The following is a 26,016-nucleotide window of genomic DNA, read 5'->3' on the forward strand; positions in this document are numbered from 1 at the left end:
AGCCTGTGGTATGAAGTAGTATGAATGCCCATATTTTGATATATGGAACCAGGGATGGTATCGCACATAGAATTAGCGTAACGATGCCTTCCAAAAACATTTTAGACAGAGAAAACCTTTCCTTTAATATAATAATTTGTGTTTAATTAGCTAATTAATTAATTAACTGCAAACTCTGCACATATTCCTGCAAACTGAAGCTAATACATCCTAATCAAGCAACAATGAGCTAAACAGTGGAGGGGGACTTCGTCCAACGATCACACTTTAGAACTGAAACAGTGTTGATCCTCATGTTAATGTAATCTTAATAACGATCCATATTATACTAATCAGATATGTTGCATTAATATGGTGGAAGATGCATTGAGTACGCCCGTACAAAGAAATGAAACTCATTTCACAACATACCGTGGGGACTGTGGGGATCACATGAGCCACTTACTAAACTCCTGTCACTAGATGGCAGGAAGTCTGTGGTGTGAACAGCAGCACTCTGCCGTTTGTTTACACTTCTTGCAATGGCGACCATCACTGAACTGAAGTGCGGTAAGCGCTCACTGTCCTTACTGATTTTGTTATTGAACTACTTATTACTCTCTTAAATTAAACAAGAGTAAATAAACGACAGACCAAATCACTGCACATGTCAGTCCACAGCTACTAACACTGGCTAGGTACGACTACATGATGCCCTCGGTTATGAGTCTCCATTCAAATATTTGACACTTAGCTAACCGAGGTGGACCTAAATGTGAGGCAAACGCAAGCCTTAAACGCCTCATAACTTTCTCTGTTATTAAAATCTACATTGCAATTCGGCGCAACTAAAGACGTTATACAAATCACACAAGAACAAATTATTATGTATTTCCCACTGTTCACAAAGGTTAGCTACAGTTGCTAGCTAACGTTAGCTAACGTTAATGATAGTTAGCTTGGTGGCTTTTGGACCGAAGTCGTTTGTGGTGAAATTGTGATACATACTACATTTAAATCATGCTTAGTGATTCATATACATCCCGATTTGAAGAGTAGTCTGTAATGATTCGGAAGAGACTATACATCATATTTGAAGAGGTACGTAGCTTGGAGAATTGCTGAGGGCTTATTAAATTCTCAAATTAGTCAGTGGAGTTTGGCTGATGTCTGGAAAAGACCGTCGATCAGGACAAACGTTAGCTGAATTAACTGGCCTTTTTAAAAAAAGGTAATCTTCCTCTTAACCTATGTAATTATTGTGATAATCTACATATACAATGTGAATATTTTAGCCGTGAGGGAAACGCTGGAGTCCCGTGGTGTGCTGGGCCAGCTGAAGGCTCGTATCCGGGCAGAGGTGTTCAGTGCCCTGGACGATCAGCGAGAACCTCGCCCCCCCCTGACCCACGAAAACCTGCTCATCAACGAGCTCATCCGGGAGTACCTGGAGTTCAACAAGTACAGATACACAGCGTCAGTGCTGACAGCAGGTCGGTGGAAAAATTAAAGTCGTAGAACAACTCGAGTTTTCACAAACTGGAGGATAACGTCCCAACAAATTCGTGATGTACTGATGCACCATATTTGCTAACAGTACAAAGATGGTTATGTTGATTAATATTTGCACACTGCTGAAAATACTATGTACTCTTGGATTATCCCCTCTCAGAATCTACTGGATTGATCGCTTAATGAGTGAAGCAGTGCCAGTTTTTCTTGAAGAAATGTTTCCATGTGAAAACAAAAGTTTTACACTTGAACAATATTTTCAGATGCCAGTGTCCTACTTCTAAACTCAGCACTGTTTGTTTTTACAGAGTCGGGCCAGCCTGAAGATCCCCTGGACAGACAGTTCTTGGCGAATGAGCTAAAAGTCGCAGAGGATACAAGCTCCAAGTCTGTGTAAGTGAGTAAGCCAGGATTTGGGAAATAGCTGTACAGTCTGCTATCCAACACACTGTTCAAAGATTTACTGAACTCTTGGGGGGTATGATCCATTATTGGGTAATAAATGTGATTCATCTCTGTAGAGAATTTGAATAGTTTCAGCTTGTCCTGACTGCTTTGGAAAAACAACTACAACCTGTATACATGTTGTGAAAGATTCCATTTCTCTGGGGGATATTAGTTTAGCACACATGGCTCAGCAGATGGATCAGGGATTGTTGCCTGGCTTGTGTCACTTGCATATCACTCTGTGTCTTTTCCTGTCACTTATCTCAGTGTACCAGGAATGGAGACTGAAAAACACATAATTAAAATACTTGAATAGACCATGTACTAATGTAGCCATTAATACCTGGGTTTAATTCTGGTCCAGGGCCTTATCAGTCAACCCATTTCTCTCTGTCTGCCTTTGCTAAAAAAAAAAAAAAAAAAAAAAAAAAAAAAGAAGCTAAAAAAAGAAAGAAAAATGCTAAAATGTTAATTACACAGTTTTTTCCCCTCATATTTTACTTTCCAGACCTCTTCTTTATGGCTTAGTGTCCCACTTCCTGAACAGTAGTGATAATGGAGGGAAGGTGTTTCTGCGGGGTGTCTCCCTGCCAACTGCTCCCACCGCCAGCAACACAGTACCTGGACCTGATGTCTAAAAACTGACAATGCGCTGAGTAGTAGCGCCGCATGGACTAAAAAGATACAAAGACACTCCAACACATGATGCAGCATCCCAGTGAACTTAGTGACATAATCTTCTTGTCCATACATTTCACTTTGTTTTCACCTGAGAGTATTTGTATCTGAGTATAGAAATTCTGCTAAGATGAAGATGAATGCTTAAAAGCATTTGTAATGCCTTTTTTAAGTCGCCAAATGACCCCAGATGGCCTTGTCATATTCTGATTTTAATATCTGGCTTTACCATTCCTTAGTGTCTTCTCTATTTTAATTTGCAAATGTTTGCTACTTTTATATTGTCCTTTAACCGGTAAAAATAAATGTTTTATATTTATACACTACATTGAATCAAAATCATTTGCAGAAGTGCTGTTTTTATTGGGTAACACATGGTGGCAGTATCACCACAGATAAGGCTGAAGACTGTTAGTGCCAGAGGATAAATAGTGACACTGTGTCTTAAGCTGCTGTAGCCTGATTGCTGCTTCTCTAACACTAAAACTGTATTTCCATTTTCTCACTGTCAGTCCTTAATGTATAGATGGAGTTATCAAGGGTCATAAATACAGGACAGACCACAACAAATGCACTCTAATTCAAGCTTACAATATGTTACTTCAACTATTTGAAGATATGGAGTTTTAGAAATCTTCAAACGCTCCTTCACATGTGAGATTTGTTGTTTGTAATCAGAAGTGTATATGCAAGTACAGTATGTACTTCTGAGCACTGGCTTTGTGGACTTTTCATCACAGGATAGTTTAAATAGTGCTGAGTAATCTGCACCTGAAAGTCTACCAAATTCCCTTTCACTGACTTTCCTGTGATTGTCTTAAGTTTTTGGCACTCATTGTGTCATTCTGTGCACCCAGACCCACCCATGTTGCCCATGCACCCTCGTCTTGAGTCAGCCAGAAATGTACAGCATTTACTGATGCTACTTCATCCGTGTTGTCTGTATAGTCAGATACCTCATATCATTAAGATGTCTTATCTTGGTCTCATGCAGCAGATAATCCACATGTTTATGCTGAGTTGAAGGACACAGCCTCCAGACTTTTCGGTGTAGCAGGGGAGTCCTTAGGAACACCATGATACTATGCAATCCTACAATGCAAGAATAAAATCATATAAATCTAGCAGCAGGCTAACAAGGGCCCTCCCTTTGACTTCTGTAAGTCATACAGAAACCAACAGCTTTAATCAAACATACGTACACAATAAAAAAAACAACAAGACACAGAAAAAACAAGCACCATATGTATCCCAGACTCTGTGCTGGACATGCAAACAACTACTGCAACAAGCACATACTTTTTGCATCTCACTTCCTCTCTCACCATTTAAGGGAACTTACGATTTCTTATCTCACACGACTTAAAGCCCCTAGTTTCTGGAACTGATTATCTACGGAGCCAGCCATTTCTTTTTCAGACTGATTATTAAGTTTCACCTCTTCCACCATCTCTAACCTAATCCCTGTCTAAAGTATTTTGGGCTTTAAAGGTTTATTTATCCCGTCTCCTCTAACGTATCCTGATCTCTCATTCTTGATTGTAGAGAAGACTTTGATAGGTGAGATCATAGCACTCAGATTAGTACATTGAAAGAATGAGGTCATAATATTGAGCACACTGTGTTTTGTTTTGTGTTTTGTTTTTTCTGAATTTAGCCAGTTGTCTCTGATGGAGTGAGTAGCTGCAAAAATGAAATGTAGCCATTTACCTTCAGTGTAGTTTGTACAACAAGATGTAGTGAAGTGTCCTACTTCATTGCCTGTCAACCCCTTTAGAAATGATAATGTGTTGCTTAGTACATCATCTGGAACAGTCTGAATTTACATTGCTTCCTGGGAGCAAACCTTATTCGCCCTTAAAGGCTGTGGCCCTGAGGAGCCTAGTTTATTGGCACCAGATACAAGTGTTCTCTTGAAAAAGGCTATATAAGCGGAGGAAGTTGAACAGTGGCACATGATTGTTCATTTGGCAGTTTGCCCTGTAATAGGTAGCATTTCTCTTCCACTGTATAAATGAGTTGTGTGTTAAAGAGACAGCTGTATAAATAGTATTGAACGCAGTGGTCTTTTGACTGCAGCAGAGCAAACTGATGTTTGCCCCCGGGCTCAAATTAGAAAGCAATGGCATTCCTAGAGGGTCAGACATATCCATAAACATATTTTCTCTCCAACAGATGACCATCTATGGACACGAGGGTGCCGAAAAAACATTAAACAAATTGTATGTAAAAGATGTCTGCAGACAGTCTACACATATTCCATGAACTGTTCTTGTCTTCATGGCTGGTTTAGTGTATAAATGTGAGTCCTGCAACTTCAGTCATTTGCTGTGTAAGCTAAAATGAAATTGTGTAATTTTACGTAAAACACAGATTGTGATTTTATTAAGGATGGATTGTCAGTTTAAATCTGTTTTCAAATGGGCTTCACTATGAGTAACACTTAGAGTTCGCCATCCCTCACTTAGAGTTTTTATCCACGTTCACTCCCACCACCTCCTCTCCTCCTTGTCACTGCAGACTTTTCACAGGTTTATGAATTGCTCTGAGGAATCATTCCGACATTATTCTTTGTCTCAGAGAAGTGGGGGAGGATGAATGCTATGGCCAAAATTTAGCACAAACTTATTTTTTCAGCACACAGTGCCTCCGAGCTTCCATGTGAACCCTTCAAGTTTTTAGGCAGAAGAGGGCAGCCCTCCCTTCTCCTTACATGGATCACATACGTACATCATGCTAAAAGAGAAATATAGAAGTGACCTTTTCGCTGACAGCAGTCTTGGAGTGTGGGGAGCGACATAAAGAGCAAATCGGAGTTTAGAATATGAACGACAATGCAGAGGTCAGCACATAGACTGTCTGTATTTAACCAAGTCGAGAGCATGAATCTGCAAACTGTATCATTCATACCTCTCTCTTCAGCAATACCAAGACAGATATACAGTATACTGTGTAGTCCCCCTCTGACAGCAGATATTCCTTTCTTACCTTGGCATACCTTAGATTGATAAGCTATAAACTATTTATCTGCCACAGCTAACTACAAGTAAATAATAAGACTTATTTCCATAGAAGCAACTTTGTTTGTTTGAACAATGCTATTGCTGCTGGACCATATTTAGTCACTGGGACTCGGGGTGCTTGCTTGTGCTAGACTTTGATAGTTACACAGAAAGCTGCAGAGATTCCGTACAGACCCCCTGTCCTTATATGGCACATACTGCAACCTCTCTGTTCAGTGTATCTGCTGCTTTCCTTCCCACTCCTCCTCCTCCTCCTCTTCTTCATCTTCTTCATCTTGTTCTTCGTTGCCTCCCTCTGCCTTGTCTCTCTCACCCTGTCTCCCCTGAGTTTTTCAACCCCAGTTACTCCTTCATGAATGCTGGCCCCACCTTCTTGATGTTGGCCAGAGGTAGCCCAGAGGTCCTCCATGCTGGTCTTTGGTCTATCATCAGGTTTCACACACACACACACACACACACCAGTGCAGTGCTGTGCCTCTCTGGGACAAAACAGACCCAGCTATCGACCGGCAGCTTGATTTATTGGAGCAAATAGAACAGTGTCCTTATATAGGAAGTTCCATTGGAAAGAAGCTGGAAACAGGAGGGATGCAGCGAGAGAGGGATGGAGGGGGCAGGCCTGTTTGTGATAGTGGAATGCAATGTGCGTAATGAGAGAATACACTTGTGTGGGATGTACACACGCACACACTCACACCAAAAAACTCACATTCATTATGGGAACTATGACTTATGTGTATTTGGGGGGGAAACCTCTCTGGAGCGGTTACAGTAAAAGGGGATTCCTGTGCTGGGGACAACTGGTTTGCCTTATGAGGAGTAAGACCCAACCCTACACGGTGTGGGACTGTAACCAGTTGCGGCTCCATCATATTATTGTGATACCTTTTCATCTGTTTACTCAGTATTTTAACTGGGATGTTGTAAACTGTGTTCCTGGACATGCCAACATAATTGAAAATACAGTATGCACCAGATACAGTTTCTGATGAGGTCTACAAAACTTGTAGGAATCATAAACCTCACCTATGAAATGAGATGTGTACAATAAAACCCTATTCACACCTGTGTTTTTTCAACCACTGTACAAGTCAAACTGTCTTCTGTGAGAAAGATCTATTGCAAATAAAGGTTTATTACTGATGCTAAAATGTAGGCTACTTCACTACATAATGAAGATAATAAGCCTATAAAATAAAATATCTAGTTAAAAATCCAAAATGTTGATTCAAAGCCTTATTGGCTTGTGATCCCCTATAAAACAGCAGTGTCTAGCTGGGTCTTGTCGTCATGTTTCAGATGTCTGTGAGTTGTTAGCTACTTCATCAAAGAGACATTTCCGTCCAAACTTTTCAGATAGTTTCATTTAAATGAAGTAAAACTCTTTGGTATTTCACAAAAAAACAACAATTAGAGAAAAGTCCAAACTATAAATACAAACACAAAAAAAATATGTGGCAGAACGTTTTTGTTTTGTTTTGTTTTGTCTTTCCACCCCATTAATCATTTCACGACCACACAGATTTATTTTGTGACCATCTTTGGGGGCCGGGCCCTTATTTTAGGAACCACTGGACTAACTCACTGTATAAGTAGAATTTTGCATGCAGGGATTTTAATGGGAAGTGGGAATATTAATTAGTATACAGAACCAAAAATTGAAGGTACGTGATAAATTTATCCACAAATAAATCCACTGTCATATTTCTAATTTGTTTACCCACAAACACGTTATGTCATTGTGTATGTTCCAGTCCACTAAGATGAAGAAGTCACATACTTTCCTTCTTTACAGGTTTACCGTTTTTAGTCCTCTATCTTTTTATCAGCAGGACTCTACACTATCCAGCGCCTCCCCATTCATATCATAGCTCAGTTAACCCGCCGGTGTCCGCAGTGCGCATGTCCTCTGCCTCCTGCCCCGCTGATAGATGCTGCTGGTGGAGGAGGGTCAGCTCGTGCAGCTCCACCCTGACGCAACAGTGCGCAGTTTAAATGTTAAGGCTGCGAAATTGACGGGGGTCACTTGGACTGTTCGTTTTTGGAGTACCTCGTCAACGCCGGCCGCTCCAAACCCTAACTCTCCAAATCCAAAGGTCCCCTGAACACAAATTTCTTCATATTATGTAAGTATGACATTTACTGTAGACTGTCGTTTTGGTAGGAGTGATGCTGTAGTGCACTTGTCATCCCTCTCTCAGTTTGCTAACTTTTGAACTCCGTTTGAGGAACAGGAATTATGTTGTTACTTTTTTTCCCGTAGGTTCTTCAAATACACTTTGTGCTAGTAAAACCTGAATACTCCCTCTCTATTAGGCCAATAAACATTATACAGAAAGTTATTCGCGTTTTTCCCTTATATTTGCATCACTTCTTTAAAGAACTAACTGAAGAAAAAGGCGACGTTTGGGTCTCGTGTCTACTGTACATTATTGGAATGACGTGTGAATACTTTTTAATGCAGACCTTTATTTGTGTGTTAAAGGGCATTAGTAAACTGGTTAAAAGCTGCATTCAGGACACGCTGACTGTAGTAAGGAGGTAATGGGAGTTAAGCCTGAATATCTTCGTAAAGAACTAGGCATGACGCTAACCATGGAGCTTCCTGTTTTCCAAATATGGTCGTATAAAGCCACTTGTCTGTCAAACTGTTGAACATTGTGGCTGAAGATGCAGACGCTGTACTGAGAACTGATTCCTGAAGGTTTTCAAAGAGTCACCAGTGAAACCTATCAGTGATGATGTTGAAGGAGTTTATTTAATCCTCCTCCACAGACTCATGTTATTGTATTGTTTGTTCTCCCCATATTTATGCACACTGGGGGTAGTTCAGTAATGTCAGTAAATGAGCTGCATATGCCTTTGTCAGGCTATGTAGGAAATGTCATTTAACTTAATGAAAGTGACAAGGACCTTTCCTACCTAGAAAGCAAACTTCCACATTTGCTCACTCGAACATGATCAACTGGTTCAGATACACAGCGTGACAAAATGCCAAGACAAAGAATGTCTGTGCTGCAAGCTGAACATGTTTTATCATTTTTAACATCGGACGATCTCTGTAAGAGAGGGAAGTTATTTGCTGAGAATTTATTTGGTTGCCACATTTGTATTAAGTTCCTTTCTTTTTCTTTATTCAGTTCTTGCTGTCGCTGACATGTTCCAGAGTAAAATCATTTCCCCAACGGGGCAGATGAGTGTTATCAGTCTGTTTTGGACAGCGTGATTTAATTATTTTCATACTGTAATCCTAATCATCACACAAGGCATGGAAATCCTGATGTGTCAGGGTTATTAACAAGATGATAACAGGAAGAATGTTTGTGAAACAGCTGAGAGAGGAAATGAGTAAAATCATTCACAGGCCCTGCAGGTCAACCTCTTTTACCCACAAATAGAAAGGTCACTTCGTCTCCGGGGTGACATTTCCACTCGTTTATTATTTTTGATAGGGGCTCATCATAAGTTTTGCATTCATTCTGGTGTGATGAGTTTAGGCACACAGGCCAGCATTTGATGATAGTGAAGGGTTTAATGATCTAAACAGAAATGTGATACTGTTTCGACTTGAGGGTTTACACTGAACTAAGCAGGTCAATGAGCTTGTGTGCTACAAGGGATATTTCTGATATTCTGAGTTGGAATTAATATTATCTTCTTAGTGATTTATTGTGATCACTGTGACACCACCACCACCACCACCACCAAAACTTGTATATATTAACCTGTTATCCTATCAACCCCATCTGTCTTCAACATACACTGGCTAAAGCTGTGTTGATGCAACAGAAAGAAAGAGAGAGGAGGCTTTACAAAGGTATTAAGCTGAGGTGGCTATAGTTAAAGGAGGAGGATCTTGACTGGCTGCACATACTGGTGTGTGTGTGTGTGTGTGTGGTGGTGGGGGGGGGGCTTAGGAGATGTCTGTTTACTTATATCTGCAGAAATAGCTGGTCATCAAAGTATCAGCTGGCCCAATCCTCATTTCCTCATAAGTACACTGGGATCACTGGACTCCAGCAGTTTTGCAGTTTTTTGACAAATAGGAAGTGTCTGTCTCTGTCTCCAGTTAATATTTATGCAATATCTTTCAGTAGTTTCTGGGTGGTTTGGTTTGGCTGGTTCCCCCGGGTACATTTATAGGCTTTCTCAGGAGGCTCAGTGGCTTTTTAACATAGTTCCCACTCAATTAAAGTGTGTGCCAGTCTCAGTGTACACAGTGGTGGAGGTGGGGTGAAGTAACAGGCCATGGACAGGAGTCATTGTCTGTAATCCAAGAATCACCAAGTTTTCTACTTAGTAGTTCAGAGGCTGATCCAATTGGACACATCATAACATGGTTTTAGAGTTGGATTAGACTCGCTGGACCAACTTAGTTTGCTGGCTGATTGAAGCATGTAGTGCAGAACATGACGATATATTTGAAACATTTGCTACCAAGTTATATTTCTTATGCAGATTTTTTAATAGTACAAAGTCTGCACTTATTCCTATTTGCGTTTTACATCGCCTCCCACTGCAGGTACGACTCCCAGACATGGCTGAGTCCCAGACACTTGTTCATAATTTAGCCACTGACTGCTGCATGTAAAAATGAATGCTGCTAGGGGCCCATAAGAAGCATGATTGTTAAAGCTCCAGGCCCCCCTCAGGCTCCCTGCCTCACTGTTATCATTTTGGAGTAAACGACGAGGCCAGCAAGAGACATACTATTCCCTATATGGGCTTTGTTTGGGAGTTCACTTGCCTTGCTGTTTAGGTCCGCAGAAAAGAGTCCTGCTCCAGACAAGGGGCCCATATATGGTCATCGCAGCACGAGACTGAAGCCTCCTAGCACAGAGACAGGGAGAGGGAGAGAGATGTGGAGGGGAAAAGACATGGAAAAAATGGATGTTGTCAATTAAGCGATGACTTAATGATTGACTATGAGTACATGATGAGTGAGTATTAAAGGTTTGGAAAAATATTAGATATAAAGCTGTTGATCAAATGTGCTCATCTTTGATTCTGAGTTAATTAAGATAGATTTCCCAGCCTCAGTCTTTCTATCTAAATTAGGGAGGGGAATTGTGTGTGCGTCTCCCTGGTGGCATGTGTGAAAGTGAGGGGTTGAGAGGGGGATGGAGGTCTGTGAGAATGACTGCACTCTGGAACTCCCCAATGGATGAAATGTTAACTCTTTGAGTTACAAAGACAGGCAGGAGGCAGCTTTTGTAGCATGTCTCCTACCCTTGGAGACTCATCATTTACTGTCTTTAGTCAACCCTGCACACAAAGTGTTAGATACTAGCAACAATGATTTTATTGATCTCTGTATATAGTAAAGTTTGAGCTGTGACACTTGTCTTTGTGAATGCTGTATATCATGTTCTCTGATCACAATTTTCATCATTTAGTGTCTGAAACTGATGCACCACTGCAGTATCATGTCCTATAAAACACATTATGTTAAAGCCTCTTTTCTTGCCCCGTCATCTTTATTTATTTTCTGCCTTCCTGCCTTGTTTTGTTCTCGCTTGCCTTCTTTAGCTTCTACCTCCCTTTCCGCCTCCTCTCCATCTGCTTCCTTTATGGTTCACTCATCCAATTCACTTGTCGCCTCCCAACAGTTGGCCCTCCACCTTACCCCAAGATGTCCAAGAAGGCCCCAAGCGAGGACGAGAAGTTCCTCTTTGTTGACAAAGACTTCCTGAACAGCCCTATGGCACAGGCCGACTGGGCAGCCAAGAAGCTGGTGTGGGTCCCGTCGGAGAAGCATGGCTTCGAGGCGGCCAGCATCAAGGAGGAGCACGGTGACGAGGTGCTGGTGGAGCTGGCTGATAACGGCAAAAAGGTGACAGTCAACAAGGATGACATCCAGAAGATGAACCCGCCCAAGTTCAGCAAGGTGGAGGACATGGCCGAGCTCACCTGTCTGAACGAGGCCTCTGTGTTGCACAATCTCCGCGAGAGGTACTTCTCTGGCCTCATATATGTAAGTACACACCAAAACCATGTGAACCCTCACAAAATCATTTACTCACAAAAAAACAGTACTGTATGCTACTGTAACTACACAGATGTTTTTGTTATTATACTTCATCAATTCCCTATTTTACAAGCTTACACTGATGTCCTTTCATGTGTGGATTTTTTCAGTATTTCAACCTGTATAATTGCTTTGATTTCCTGACATGTTTCAGTCTTCCTATACAAAAACACAAACATGTACAAATCTAAATGTTCTCTTCTTTCCCGCACTCTCTTCTCTCAGACATACTCTGGCCTGTTCTGTGTGGTGGTGAACCCCTATAAAATGCTGCCAATCTACTCAGAGAAGATCATTGACATGTACAAAGGGAAGAAACGACACGAAGTCCCCCCCCATATCTACTCCATCACTGATAACGCCTACAGAAACATGATGCAAGGTAGGATTTTTATATGTCATCACATTCCCACATGCCAGACTCAGTTTCATTCATTCCGGGTTCCTTCTGGGTTACACTTGCACTGCAAAGACATGCAGATCAGCTTAGACAAGAGACTTGTTTTGTTAGTTCTGTGATGGGCTGATAACCTGTCCAGAGTGTCTGTCTACCCAGTGCATGCTGTGATAGGCTCCAGTCTCCACTGAGTGGAAATCATTAAATAAAATAACCAAATCATATCAAACTGAGGCATTACAAAGCGGTGCAAGAGCTGGCATAACTCATTGACAGCTCTCACACACAACAAAGCAAACTGTTAGTTGCAAGCTGTTGGCCTCATAAGGTTTCAAGTGATTTGTGTCAAATTGAAGTGTTGGCTGGTAGCTTTAAGAGCTTTGTGTGGGTGAGCTGTGGTATCAGCTGTCAAGAGTCTAGCTTGTTTCTAGGTGATGACTGCAAGCAGCTTTTTAGCTCTATCATGTTCACAAAGTGGTTGATAAAAACCACAAATTGACCGGAACTCCTCATAGTTTCAAATGCAGAACTGTGTTTATTATTATGTACAGTCCAAAAACAAGTTCAGAGCTCCATCTGTCTATTGCAAGCTCATTACAAAGTAAGCTGGTATGCAAAATGTTACCCAATCTAAAAGAGAACTCTATGGACGATTTGAGAGTCAGTGTCTCGTATAGGTGACGAGAGTGAATAGCAGCCATGGCAGAGTTGTGCTTACAGTAAATGGCTCTCAGCTTTACGACTTCAGAGCAGCTGGTTTCCCATAGAATCTGCTTCTTGTGCTTCCAGGGGGTCATGCCCACTGGACTTGATGTTGACGTGAGGATGTTCTCTCAGAGGAGTTGACATCTGGATTGAGAGATGGGTGGAGTGCAGTAAAACATTTCCTGTTTCAACAACCTCCCCTTCCTCATTCAACTTTTCTAACTTTATTTTTTTCTCTTTTGGTCAGTGTAAATACAAAAGATCTCTTTTCCTTGGGCGAGAAAGGAGATTTTAAAGGTCCTATTAAATGGGCTGGAGTTTGTACCAATGAAACAGGATGTTTGGACAGGACTGAAAGTAATTGTTAGGAAGTAATTGTTTAGAAAACTCAAGAGAAAGTGGGATCATGCAGTACCATACCATCCCATTTCTCTGGCTGTAGAAAGAACTGCAGATGCTGGTGGTGTAGCTTGAACAGATGATAATGCTGCCAACTAAACGCGTTGGTAAACCCATAGGTTTTATATGACAGCAGGGATTGGATGAATTGCTCCAAACTCTATGATCAGTCTCCGCTGTACAAAAAAAACTTTTCCACCTCACAAGAAGAAATTGGGGAATTAAGATCAGATTTCGACATATGTAAGGAACACATACTGATAGATATACCAGAAGAAAGTCCTAGGATGGGAAATTACATTTGACTCATAGGACTTTAATTTGAGAAAATGTAGACAGAGAGCAACAGAGCCTCATAACTGGCTCTCAGCAGCTTGAGGCTTTCCTGAACTTGTCACTCGTCACTTGTCTGTCTGCGTTGATGATTCCATGATTTCAAGTCTATCAGCAGATAAAACGCTGCATAGCAAATCATGACTCGCATAAGCATTCACAAATTTGTTGTCAGTTTTCCATCAGTCAATAATTTTAATGCTTCTCCTGTCAAAATGAACAGTCGTTAATACTGAAGGTGATGCAACTGTAACTCAGTCATGATGATTTAGAGGATTTCGCCAAAATAAAAAACATAAATTCACTTTTCTTCAATTTAGTCCATGATATAGATAGCTCAGTGGCTGCTAGCACTTTACAGTTAGAGGTTAGAGGAAAGATATTACATTATCATGTACCTCAAACTGATCACTGATCTCATATGCCGGATAAACTGTCTCTACTGTACCTACTGAACTGATGTTGCCACTTCCTGTCCATCTTCATCTTAAAGAGTTTAACTACAACACACACAAGTTATGCAAGTGTATCCAGATACGCCATGAATGCAAACGTTTGAGCTTCTACCTGTTTCTCTCTTGGTTTTTAAGATCTCTGTGTTTTAAGGGAACTGATACAATGGCTGTTTCTGAAATGATCTGACAGCTATCTGGCCGCACCTAGACACGACTGATTATGTGAGAGGGAAATAGAGAATCTTAAGATTTGCAGCTGTAACTATATCCAGCTCTAATCTGTGGATAGACATACCATAACATCAGATTTAATGTTAAGATAATAATCCATTTCCATTTCCCGAGTTCCTTTGGCATTGTCATTATAAATGTCCTAAATCTGTTTTGATGATGTGGTGTAATGCTTAATGCTTTGTCTTACTTTGAGAATACAGCTGTCACTGACATGTCTACATTTGAGGGGTTTAGCAGATGTACACAGGACATTATGGTGTTTACCACTACAGCTATGGTGTGTAAACACAGGGTCATAAGTAAACAAGAAGGGGGAGGATTGATTGGTGTTTGTGTGGCTGTTTGGATTACACATCTTCAGCCCGTCCTTGCAGAAGAACCCATGCAGCTGCAACTCAGAGGCCATTTTCAGTGAATGGGAAAATCATGCACTTGTTACCACCAAGGACACTACGTGCGCCAGAAAGAATGTGTTTTGATTTGCTGCTTTTATTTCAGACTAAACACGTCAGACATTTGCTTAGCCTCATGATATATAAAATGGCCATTAACATTTTAGCTCATTGACCACCCATTTAAAATTTAACAAATGGCTTCAAGCTGCTTTACAACCAAGTAAAACAAATGAAGACAGCAGCGAAGGCAATGACAGCATCGTCAATGCAAAGGTAAACATAAAGGTAAAGCATAAAAGGAAAGTAGTTAACACTTCATCATCACATAAAAGTGGAACTTAAAAAAAATACTTTTAGAATGCGGCCCTGAGATTTTACCACTGTAATGTCTTTAGACAAGTTGTTTGAAAGCCTGGTATACCTGACCTGTTAGGGACCATCTAATGTTGAATGTTGAATTTTGAAGAGGGGATTAATTGCAAGTTAAAATGGTGTTATGTCATGATCATCAATGAAAATAAGTTTAAATCACCTTAAGCTTAATGTTTAATCCATGTTAATGCTTGTTTTTCATTCTTGAAGCTGGTTAAAGAAAAATGTATATCCAAGCTTCAGGATAGTCTTAGCGTAAGAGTCTTCATCCAAAAGGTTAGGAATAAAACTACACATATATGAACCCCATTTTAAGCCATTATTATATAACATTGTGACTGACAGGGAATTGTTTTTGTTTGTGCATTAGAGGGATTTCCCATGAAGTAGTGACTAATGATGCAGGACGTTCTACACTGAGTGATGTAGTGTGAACAATTCACTTGCTAGAGTGGAAGTGGTGCATAACTACAGCAAATCCAGATAACTCTCCTCTCTAAGCTTTGAAACACTCTTCCTCCACTCTTGGCTGAGATCCCATTCCTCTGAAAAATGTTCCTCTGTCTTTGATGTGCAGGAGATAAAAATGTGAAATTCCCAAAGGGAGCTTTCTGTCCCCAGCAGCAAATGACTGATGTGCCGGTCCTCTCCCAATGTATGTAGTTAGCGCTTTTCAGACAGGGGCAAAGATACTGATGCTCTTGTGTAATCAGATTTGGATTTTTACTCCACATGACTGAGTCAGCTTCACAAAAATATTCTTAATATTTTGCAGTGACGAAAAACCTGTCTCTCCTCTGGGAGTCTTTGGCACAAGTGCAAGTGTTTTTTGGATGGTTTACAAATGCTCACAACTCTGGCCACTTTTCTCTCTCTCTCTCCATCTGCCTTAATTAGGAAGTGCAGAGAGGGAACAGGCTGCATTTTGTGTGTGTATGTAAGGAATGGAACCAGAGGAACAGCAGCCAGACTCGAGTCCAAACGGAGAAACAGCATCCGTGCTAGTTTACAGTTAAGGGCAGGCTGTGCTCTGTAACTGTGTGTGTGTGTGTGTGTGTGTGTGCTGCGTGAGTGGACGACAGTATGAAAGGTTTGACGCTGCATTTAAATGATGATCTTCACTGTTTTGTCCTTTTCCCTCATTCCATCATTTTTGCAGTCCAGCTTTAAGGTGTCATTTACTAAGAGGTTTTGTGTCGAGAACTGACTGCAAAGTTTTCTTTTCATTCAGCAGTACTCCGTCTACTCCCCCGGGGGGTGGTTTGCATTGGAGGATACAGTTACAAAATAGCCGTACATGGGCTTGGTGAATTCTCTCAGGAGTATTTTTGGAGACATGTTATAATGACTCATTGCTCTGCACACTCAGAGTTGATTTTCATGGTTAAAAATCAAAGTATTTGTGGGAGTTACATGTTTCTTTAGGCACAGGGGAGCCTTCGCAAATCACACAACCTCCTCTAAGCTTTGAACTGAGTCCCAGCTGGTGTCTTAAGTTCTTCGCTAGATTGATCTTTATTCCTTGAGAAAGGCTGGTGGTTTCACATGCGGTCTGTGCAGAAGTGTACTCTGCTATTGTGCATAATTGTACACCTATTCTCTGGCCAAACATAGGAGAAAAAGAAAATAAAGTCCCTTGTGCTTGTAACACGTCATATTTCTACCTTGGTTATTGCAGATGCCTTTGGTTTACCACTTTGTTTTTCTGTTTTTATGAGTGATCTGGACACTCACTTACATACTGTATATTTGTAGAATGAGTTGTAAAAAAAAAGTCGTCTAACACTATTAACTTTCCTTTGTTTCCACAGATCGTGAGGACCAGTCCATTCTCTGCACGTAAGTGAAAATCTGTCACCTCCAAACTCACCTTTGTCATCTTTAACTTTGTCATCTTTCCTCAACCTTGAGCGTAGATGCCACATTAATGCTAGAAGGAAAGCTGTGCATGCATGTGTGGAGGAACAGTTACATAATGCCTGTGTAAACACAGTTAAACAAATGAGATACCTGTCTGGTCCCTCAGGACCCAGTTTCAACCAGAGAAATCATTCATAATGTAACAGTCATATGTTTTTGGGGGGATTTTTGTGAGGATGTTGCTGGATGAATGTAATACATCATTGTGAAGTTGTGTTCAAATGGATCAAAGCTGAATGTGCGTTATGCAGTGGCAGTGCTCCCTGGGGGCTGTGGCCTCGCTTCCCTCACAGACCCCACGGTCAGGAAGTATGCCCTGTATCCTGATGGGAGAACCAGATTAGCTTGCCAAATGTTTGGGCTCCATTTTCATTGTTTATTTGTTTTAAACTAATTATTGAGAACTTTGACTGGGGGATTGGACATCCCAGGACAAACAACTTTTTTTGACAGGAAATATTAGCCTGATCTTTGGATGAGCCTGAACTTGACTGTCATTCATAGAACACAGAGTTAACAACAAAACTGTTTATTTTTCTTTTGTATTTTTTAATGGCCTAATAGGATTTGTATTTTCTAAAAATGTTGTATGCATGCCTGGGTCATAATTCATTTCAAATAGGATGTATTCTTGCTACTTCTCTTTTTTTTTTTTTTTTAGGAATTACTGCTATTTTTGTTCTCTACCAAAAAAAAAATAAAAAATCCACTCTCACATACTGTACATCCCACTTGCTTATGTTCTGTGTTTATTTCAGTCCACTTCCTGCACAAATGTATGGCATGCATATGTCACCAAGAGGATAACTTTAGACAGGAAGGATTCTTATCAAATCCAACAAGACAGCAAATATGAGTAGAAAAGCTCATGTTATTGTGCACTGTATATGGACCATAGATTTTTTTTTTTTTCTCCTCTAAGTCTATAGTACTCAATCTAAATTAGCTGTTTAGTGTTTGCGGATAAAGGCTAAGATTATATTATTTACTTTTCTGTCCTTGAGTTAACAGTAGCACCTTTGCTGCTCAGCTGTGGTTCCTGTAAAGGAAATGAGAGGAGGGGCTCTGCCTCCTCAGGGCTCTTTTTATTCTAAATTTACTGATGCCAGGATGCAGCAAAATCTTTAATCACATCAGACCACTTCCTCAACTTCCAAGCTTTCTTTATCAAAACCACTAAAAGGAAGTTTTGGAAAAGTTTGGTAGTATTTATCCCTGTCTCTGTGGGTGTCTAATGGTTAACAGTGCTGGTGTACAGCCAGTTTTTACCATAGACCTGACTGTTTGATGCTAATTTGGCAAAACATGAACACAGAACCTTATTTAAATCCATGATGAACTGGAAGTGATATGATACAGTAAAGCTGAAATACAACATCTGCCTCTCTGTTAGGGCCACACAGTTGCTTTAAGATTTCCGTTTGAGCTACAGCTGGGCTCAGCCTCAGCAGGCCTCTGGAGCCATATATGGCAGAAATGTTTCTGGTGCAGTACAGGGAATGTCATGTATGTAGTGTGTGTGTGTGTGTGTGTGTGTGTGGTGTGTGTGTGTGTGTGTGTGTGTGTTATATTCTATGTCAGTATTGTTTTTACAGCAGCATTATAGAGGCCTTGCATCTTTATAAGGTGACATTTAGTTGAAGTATTTGTCAATAAGTTGTCTTGGAACTGTGTAACCTGTTTTAACCTCTCTATTAAGGATTACATGCTTCTGTGTAGACAGTTATTTAAATACATAATTGAATAGTGTGGTAATTATCATAAATGATAAGATCCTTAAAGCCACATATTAAGTTATAAAATACAGAGACAAGGATACCATTTCAAAAAAAAAAAAAAAAAAAAAAAAAAAAAAATATATATATATATATATATATATATATATATATATATATATATATATATATATATATATATATATTATTATTATTATTATTATTATTATTATTAGCTTTGTAGTATGAGGCCACCACAAATTAAAAGCTCAAAAATGTTCTCAAAATTGAAGTGACACCTCTCTAATACAGGTTCAACTAAAATGTAACCATGGCACATTGATTGCAGAGCTGTTCTGCTGCATTGCTTTAGATTCTAAAGGGTTTTCTTCTGTATTTGGTCACCGAGTATATTCTGGTGATTTTAGTAGTGATTATATTTCTTAAATTCCTCCACACAGTAGCAAGAATTTGACATGGGAAATAGCTGGGAGCCTACTTAAATCCATTCTCGAGATGTTGACATTTCATCTCAGCAGGGTCACCAGTTTCCTTTGTCTAGTATTCATTGTATGTGTGTGAAAAACTGGACTGATGGAATGAACATAGTGGCCATAAAGTGGCAGGATGTTGCTGAAGAGTGCAGATTCACTGCCTCGTCTGACCCTGCTGTGGGATTGAATGTGTCATGTGTTAAAGGAGAAGGGATTCTGTTTATCGTATTTCTCTGGACTGTAGGAATTTTCTGTCTTTTCCTGTAATGCCAAGGGATCATTTAACTTTGCGGACAACTGAGGGGAGAAGCATTTGTGCTGTCCACAACAGTGGCTCTTATCCTTGTTGACTTTTGACCTTTTAAAATAATGTAATCCCTCCTCACAATTCATCACAGGTTGATCACTTGTTCATATTTTATTAAGTAAGGAAAGAAGGAAAAAATCACAAAATCGTGATAACACATCTGAATATTAGCAGTATGGTACCTCTGGCAAATATGATCTAATCCATTATATTCTTTAAAATAATCTTATGATCATGAGTGAAACTTGTACTGATGGTAAGCAGGGCATGCAGGATGAGACAGTTTGACAGACCATCTGTAGAAGAAAACTCTCATCAGAATTTATTTTGCACCAACAGTAGGAGCCTGGATGTCGTGTGTCCTTTCCAGACCTGAACAGGACAGAGTAGATTTCTCACAGAGCTGCCAAGCCCTAACACAGAGTGCATCCCATGCCTTTTATGGACCCATGCCTGGGGATGCATCTGTGTGTTGGACCACTGGCTGATAGCTCTGGGATCGTTCAACTTTGTCTATCTAGTATCCAAGATTGTTTTCTGGAAAGAAAGGATGTGTTCTGAATTCTGTTTGAAAACGTTTGAGTTAAAAATTGCTTTTAAAAGATGGCACATCTCTTAGATGTCTGACTAGTTTGACAACATCTGTCATATAATTCCTATGATAATTTTGTAAGTTTCTCCCCGCTACATACACACAGATTTTGTTGCTGCTTACAGGAAGCCATTTATTTGAACGAATAAATCAACATTTTTGGATACATGCTTTTTGCTTAGAGTCAGATGAGAAGATTGATATTACTCTCATGTCTGCTTTGTAAACATTAAGCTTTTAGCCAGCATCCTGTTAGCTTAGCATGTTGGAAAAGATTAGCCTGGCTTCAGTCTAATGGTTAACCACCTTTGTTGCATATCATACACCCCACTCTCTCTCCCCACATTCCCTGTGTGTCTCTTCACTGTCTAGTATAAAAGTAGAACCAGATATGCTTTTACATCTAAGCTAAGCTAAGCTAAACAGTTGCTGGGTGAAGCTTTACATTTACTGAAATGAGGATAAAATGAGGCTAACTCTGACTCTGAATTTGGCCAGAAAAATAAATATGTATGGATTGTGAAAGTGTTGGTGAAGGGATCATTGCACAGTAGACAGACTGAACAATAACATTATGCTTCATGTCAGGTGTTGGTGTGGTTATCTCTGCTGCACATGATTTCCATTCAATTAAACTGGGTTATTGAACTGTGAACAGAGAACCTGTCAGAGCTGATTACTTGCTTGTTCTCTCTCTCATTCCCTCTCACTATCTCTCTCCTTCCATCTTTTAATCCTCTTCTCATTTTTCCTCGTCTAGCGGGGAGTCTGGTGCTGGAAAGACAGGAGAACACTAAGAAGGTCATTCAGTATCTGGCTGTTGTGGCCTCCTCACACAAAGGCAAGAAGGACAGCAGTGCTGTAAGTATCCATGTCAAGCGACCATGTTGTATTCAAAGTTAGGATGTGCCAACCAGTTCCCTCACTCTGCAACATATGTAGGAAACTGCCCAGTTTAATCCTGTATATCGCCATTTCCTCCAAATAGCAACAATCAGGAGCACAGTTTGCCTACGTGAGTAAAGGGGAATGCCTGGAGTGTATTTTTGTGTGTGGTGTTTGTGTGTTCCTTCATTAGGTTAGAAACGTGCATGAAGATGGTGTCACTGAGTTACCCAAAAAAACATTTTTTTCCTGTTTAATTATCTTTCTTACACCAAGGGTCAAGATCCCAAATCTTACTGCTCTTGAGTTTGAAGGTGTTTCTCCCCTAGCATTTGTAATTTCTGTACCTTTACCCAACCAGAACTGATTTAGACTGCATGATCATCATCATCGTAGTACTGACTCGCAATCACTTTTCAAACCTGCAGTGTTCAGTGAAGGACGTGTAGTGTTGCATACTCCTGAGCAGGTTTATCATTGTGGGTTTTGTGTCATCTGTCTTCTTACGAACACCCTTTCACTGCCAGTGGAGATTAGATTGAAGCCTCCCCGGCAGTGAAAGGGTCTCTCACAGATCAACGAGCACAGTGTGAGCATGCCCGTCTCCTGTTCTTGTCTATCAAACACCGACCCCCTCCCCTTTCCTCCTCTCCTCCTCATCCTTTTACCTGCCAGTTGCCCCGAACATGGGACATTGACTTCGTCTTGTCCTGTAGCGTGGACCCCATGGTTTGCATAGCGTTGTGTTTAATGTCATAAGACTGTATTTACACCCTGACTGGGCTAAAACAAGCTCTCTTTAAGACACCCTCTTTAAGCCTACATAAAAAACTTATTTTGAGCAGCACTTCAGATCGGATCACGCCTGAGTAAGATTGTGACTAGATGTTGATGTTTTGTGGTGTTGGTCTGGTATCAGAGGAACCTTTGCCGTTGTCCCCCGATCACCAACAGGGTCTTTGCCCCAGAGGAAATGTTCTGTCATACTCTGTCCTCTGTAGGACCTCAAGGCTCCCACGTACCTCGCCTGCACAGAAATAGCATTGAGTTGATCTCTCTGCTCTGCTCTTACTTTCTCTCCTCCTCATGCACCACTTTGACTCCTGCTGCGTCTGTCTTCATGAGTATATTTGTAAACAGTTTCTCAGAGAAAACAATCCTTCCCATCAGCTGTTACTTTCACTTTCTTGCCATTTTGCTGTGCTCTGTTTCTCCTTTTCTTCTTCTTTCTTTCTTTCCCAGTGACTTAATGAAAAGGACCTCCAACTTTGCTTTGCCAACTCTGAACAGCACCTCATCAGCTGGTCTGTATCTTTCCTGTTTTCCCATAAACTTCAAAAAAATCCTTGACTTTTATCTTGATGAATCTAATAGACTTTTCTAATAGGACAACAAAATTACAAATAAAAAACAAAAATATGACAGTATATTTTCACAGTAAAAACAATAATGTTATTTACCTCCTATCACATTTGCTTCTTTATGTAAATTAGAAAATGAAACCAAACTTCTTATTATTAAACATCCCTCTAATAATAATTAGCCCTTGCAGTTAGGATGCTGGTCTTTGAAAGAACAGAGAACAATCCTCTAGTAGACCTTTTTTACCATTATTAGGAAGAACATCTGTCACCAAATATTTTAAAGTTGATTCATCATCATTGTCATCTCTTATAGCTAGTGTCAATCACAGTATGAACACAAGTCGGGCTCTCCTTCTCCTCATGGCTTTAGCTCATTTACAGGGTAGCAGAACGGAGTGTTTTTAAGTTAGGGAGTAGGTATGATAGAGGTCTACAGCACCTGACCTTGATGTCAGGCTGACACAGACCCCTTTGATCAGGTGGATTAGCTCGATGCAAAGTGACGGAGTGTCTGCCTCATTTACCGACCATCACCCGGTTCCACCCTCTGGTCCATGGGCTCTGCAGTCACGCTGGAAGCAAATCGCATCTCCACCAGGCTGTTTGCGAATCAGAGTCGTTTTAGTTTGCCGATACACTGAATCCAAAAACTTTGGCAGGATTCTTCAAGGGTTTTGTGATGTTAACATTACTGAGATGCCTCGTGTCTGACCCAACATAACCTCACTCTTGCATCTGTGTTTCCATGTCATCAATGGCAGGTTCTCCTCATTTTCTATTTCCCTCAAAATGGGTAGAGAAGTCTTTAGGTCATGTTTCTGTATTACATAATATACTGTAGAAAGGAGATTAGTATGGAATTATAATATGCTGATACAGCTAGTTAAAGATTTACTTGCTGGGATATGTATTGATTAGCAAGGAGCCAAATAAGACCTTCATCTTTTTTTTTTTCTTTCACAGTGATGGTATTCTGGTAAATGTACCCTAACCCCCATCTCCCTGAACCACCTCATCCCCACCCAACACCACCTACTGCACCCCGACTCAAGCAACCTGTCAGTGTGTAACAGCAATGTTTCTGTATTTCATTGTCATCACTAGGGGGAGCTGGAGAAGCAGCTCCTGCAGGCCAATCCCATCCTAGAGGCCTTTGGAAATGCCAAGACCATCAAAAATGACAACTCTTCCCGATTTGTGAGTTTGCTATTTGCAGAAGAGTATAAGTCGGCTGTTTTTCATCTATTTTTTTGTGCATGTATTCTTTAATCACACCACTCCATCCTGTAACATCTTCTTTCCTCATCTCTGTTAACAGGGAAAATTCATCCGTATCAACTTTGATGTGACCGGCTACATTGTTGGAGCCAATATTGAGACCTGTATCCTTTTTGACACATTGTTCACATTTTCTCTCATTCTAAAGAAAAACAGCCTTTGGTCTTTGATCTGGAATGTAAAATGTGGTGTAAAATCTGTCCCTTAAATGTAGTACTATTGTTTGTCATCACACCTACTTTATAATTTTAACATAGTAGCATAATGGTATCATCTTATTAATCATGTTTTAGACTGTGGCTTTTTTAATCTATGTTTAATGAATGTAGTTTTTATGTAATTACAAATGAGCGTTATTTTTGATGCAAAAAAAAGTATTTTTAGGGCAATTAGAGGCTGAAAACAGTGAAACAATTGTGAGTGCCACTGCTAAACTCATATCGTCACCCTCTTAAAATAATTGCCTAAGTAATTTTTTTACAAAAATGATTTTTTTTCCTAAATCATCTAAATCACCTCATGATGCTGGCCACCTCTGGTAAAATTGCCTACATCCTCAGTTAAACAGATCGTGCCATTCTACCCCTTTAGTATAAATGTCAAGAGTGTGACTTTTTTAGTTTTAATTTCCCTAAGTTATTTAATTCTCTCATGTTCCATGTTTGACTGACCTTCTGGTTTGTATGTCAATAGGCATCTGTTGTTATAACTGTTTTGATTAAAATTGTTAGTAAATATCATATATTCAACAAGTGGTTGAGTTTTTTGTGTTTCCTGAAAAATCTGAAAAAATGACATAGGCAATTATTTTAAGAGGGAGATGATATTTGTTTATTGTTTCTGAATATGTAGCTTTGGATGCCACTGTGTTTGTGAATTTTAACTTCATTATTCAATTTTTGTTCAACTTTTATTTCATGATCTCAGACCTTTATAAATCGTTCTCCCTCAGAGTGTTTGTGTTTATATATGTAAGTCAAAGTTGTATTACAGTCTGTACATTGTACAGAAATCACTGAGAGGGAGGCAGATTAGGACAAGTAGTGACATTTAATTAGATCCTCATACAGGGGATTATATAGCATGAGCGCAGAATGTGTTTGTATTCTTTAACAGCTGACTGCTCTCAGACCTGCTGGAGAAGTCTCGCTGTATCAGACAGGCAAAGACAGAGAGAGCTTTTCACATCTTCTACTACATGATTGCTGGCGCCAAGGACAAACTGCGTGGTGAGTTACAATCTACAGCTCTTCTCTTTTATATTACGTCCTTCTGAACAGTTACTGCAGGCTAATTGACCAAATGTTCCACATCATCACAACCATGTGAAAACCTCACATTTTTAAATAAAAGCTTATGAAGAGAAAAGAAAGTCCGTCTCAGTTTCAGTTGGACGGTTATGCATTTTTTAGTTGACCCAGTTGGATTAAAGAGGTTTTTTTTAGGTTCCTCAGCTCATAGGGGGCATGTGATCCTTTTACTGATGTTAAACCATGACAATCAAGCTTAAGCTGAGAAAATATACCAACTATGTAACTTATGTGTTTTATTCTCAGAGGAGCTTCTTCTAGAGCCCTTCAGTAATTACCGCTTCCTGAGTGCGGGCCACGTTCAGATCCCTGGCCAGCAAGATGATGAGATGTACGAAGAGACCATGGAGGCCATGAAGATCATGGGCTTAACTGATGAGGAGAGAATCGGTATCAGCGATAATTCTGATCTTATCTGCTTGGCAAGAGTGGAACAGACTGCTTATAGTGGGATTGGATAAGATGCCACCACTGTCTCTGCTTTGTTTCAGATATCCTCAAGGTGTGCTCCACAGTGATGCAGCTGGGAAACATTGAGTTCAAGAAAGAGAGGAACCAGGAGCAGGCTACTATGCCAGACAACACCGGTTAGACACCTTAATTAAAAAGTCTGTCAGCATGTGATTATCAACCTCTGATAATTCGATAAACAATGTAAAAGCTCAATTTATTTTCATCTACTACAACATATAATTACCAGCATGTTTCTTCTTGTTTCTCCAGCGGCTCAGAAGGTGTGCCACCTGCAGGGCATCAATGTGACAGACTTTACTCGTGCCATTCTCACCCCTCGAATCAAAGTGGGCAGAGAAGTGGTGCAGAAGGCACAGACCAAAGAGCAGGTACTACAAGTAGTGCACTAGTGTGAAACCATAAGAACACGTGAACTAATTCTGTTTGTCATGAACATCTCCCAAATCTGTCATCTAAGTTTAAATCATTCTTGACCACTCAGTCTTTCATCAGATGTTTTCTGTTTTTGTGTAATTGTTAGGCTGACTTTGCTATTGAAGCCCTTGCCAAGGCTGTGTTTGAGCGGCTCTTCCGCTGGATCCTGGGCCGAGTCAACAAAGCCCTGGACAAAACCAAACGCCAAGGAGCCTCCTTTCTGGGAATCCTAGACATTGCCGGCTTTGAAATCTTTGAGGTACAGATATGTTGTTAAAATCAGTTAGCTTTTATGTAGTGTGACAT

The 26,016-nt window shown here is 40.2% G+C and overlaps 2 protein-coding genes across 2 annotated transcripts in view; both read left to right on the forward strand.

Annotated features, from left to right (window-relative positions):
- The first annotated feature begins 402 nt into the window (after positions 1-402).
- On the forward strand, positions 403-2,942 carry cep20 (centrosomal protein 20). Its single transcript, XM_018664847.2, has 4 exons — positions 403-549; positions 1,275-1,472; positions 1,800-1,884; positions 2,447-2,942. Exons 1-4 carry the CDS (start codon positions 522-524, stop codon positions 2,574-2,576), a joined length of 441 nt encoding a protein of 146 aa, XP_018520363.1. The 5' UTR covers positions 403-521; the 3' UTR covers positions 2,577-2,942.
- A 4,663-nt stretch (positions 2,943-7,605) lies between these two features.
- Positions 7,606-26,016, forward strand: part of myh11a (myosin, heavy chain 11a, smooth muscle) — a 28,421-nt gene continuing 10,010 nt past the window's right edge. Inside the window, 14 exon segments of the mRNA XM_018664651.2 lie at positions 7,606-7,765; positions 11,249-11,613; positions 11,893-12,049; positions 16,769-16,796; positions 20,746-20,770; positions 20,772-20,846; positions 20,974-21,000; positions 23,339-23,431; positions 23,553-23,616; positions 24,643-24,741; positions 25,069-25,212; positions 25,314-25,409; positions 25,546-25,664; positions 25,817-25,969. Coding sequence (XP_018520167.1) covers positions 11,272-11,613; positions 11,893-12,049; positions 16,769-16,796; positions 20,746-20,770; positions 20,772-20,846; positions 20,974-21,000; positions 23,339-23,431; positions 23,553-23,616; positions 24,643-24,741; positions 25,069-25,212; positions 25,314-25,409; positions 25,546-25,664; positions 25,817-25,969 — 1,422 coding nt within the window. The 5' untranslated portion in view covers positions 7,606-7,765; positions 11,249-11,271.

The sequence above is a fragment of the Lates calcarifer genome, linkage group LG5 (assembly GCF_001640805.2).
Source record: "Lates calcarifer isolate ASB-BC8 linkage group LG5, TLL_Latcal_v3, whole genome shotgun sequence".
Classification (NCBI taxonomy): Eukaryota; Metazoa; Chordata; class Actinopteri; family Centropomidae; genus Lates; species Lates calcarifer.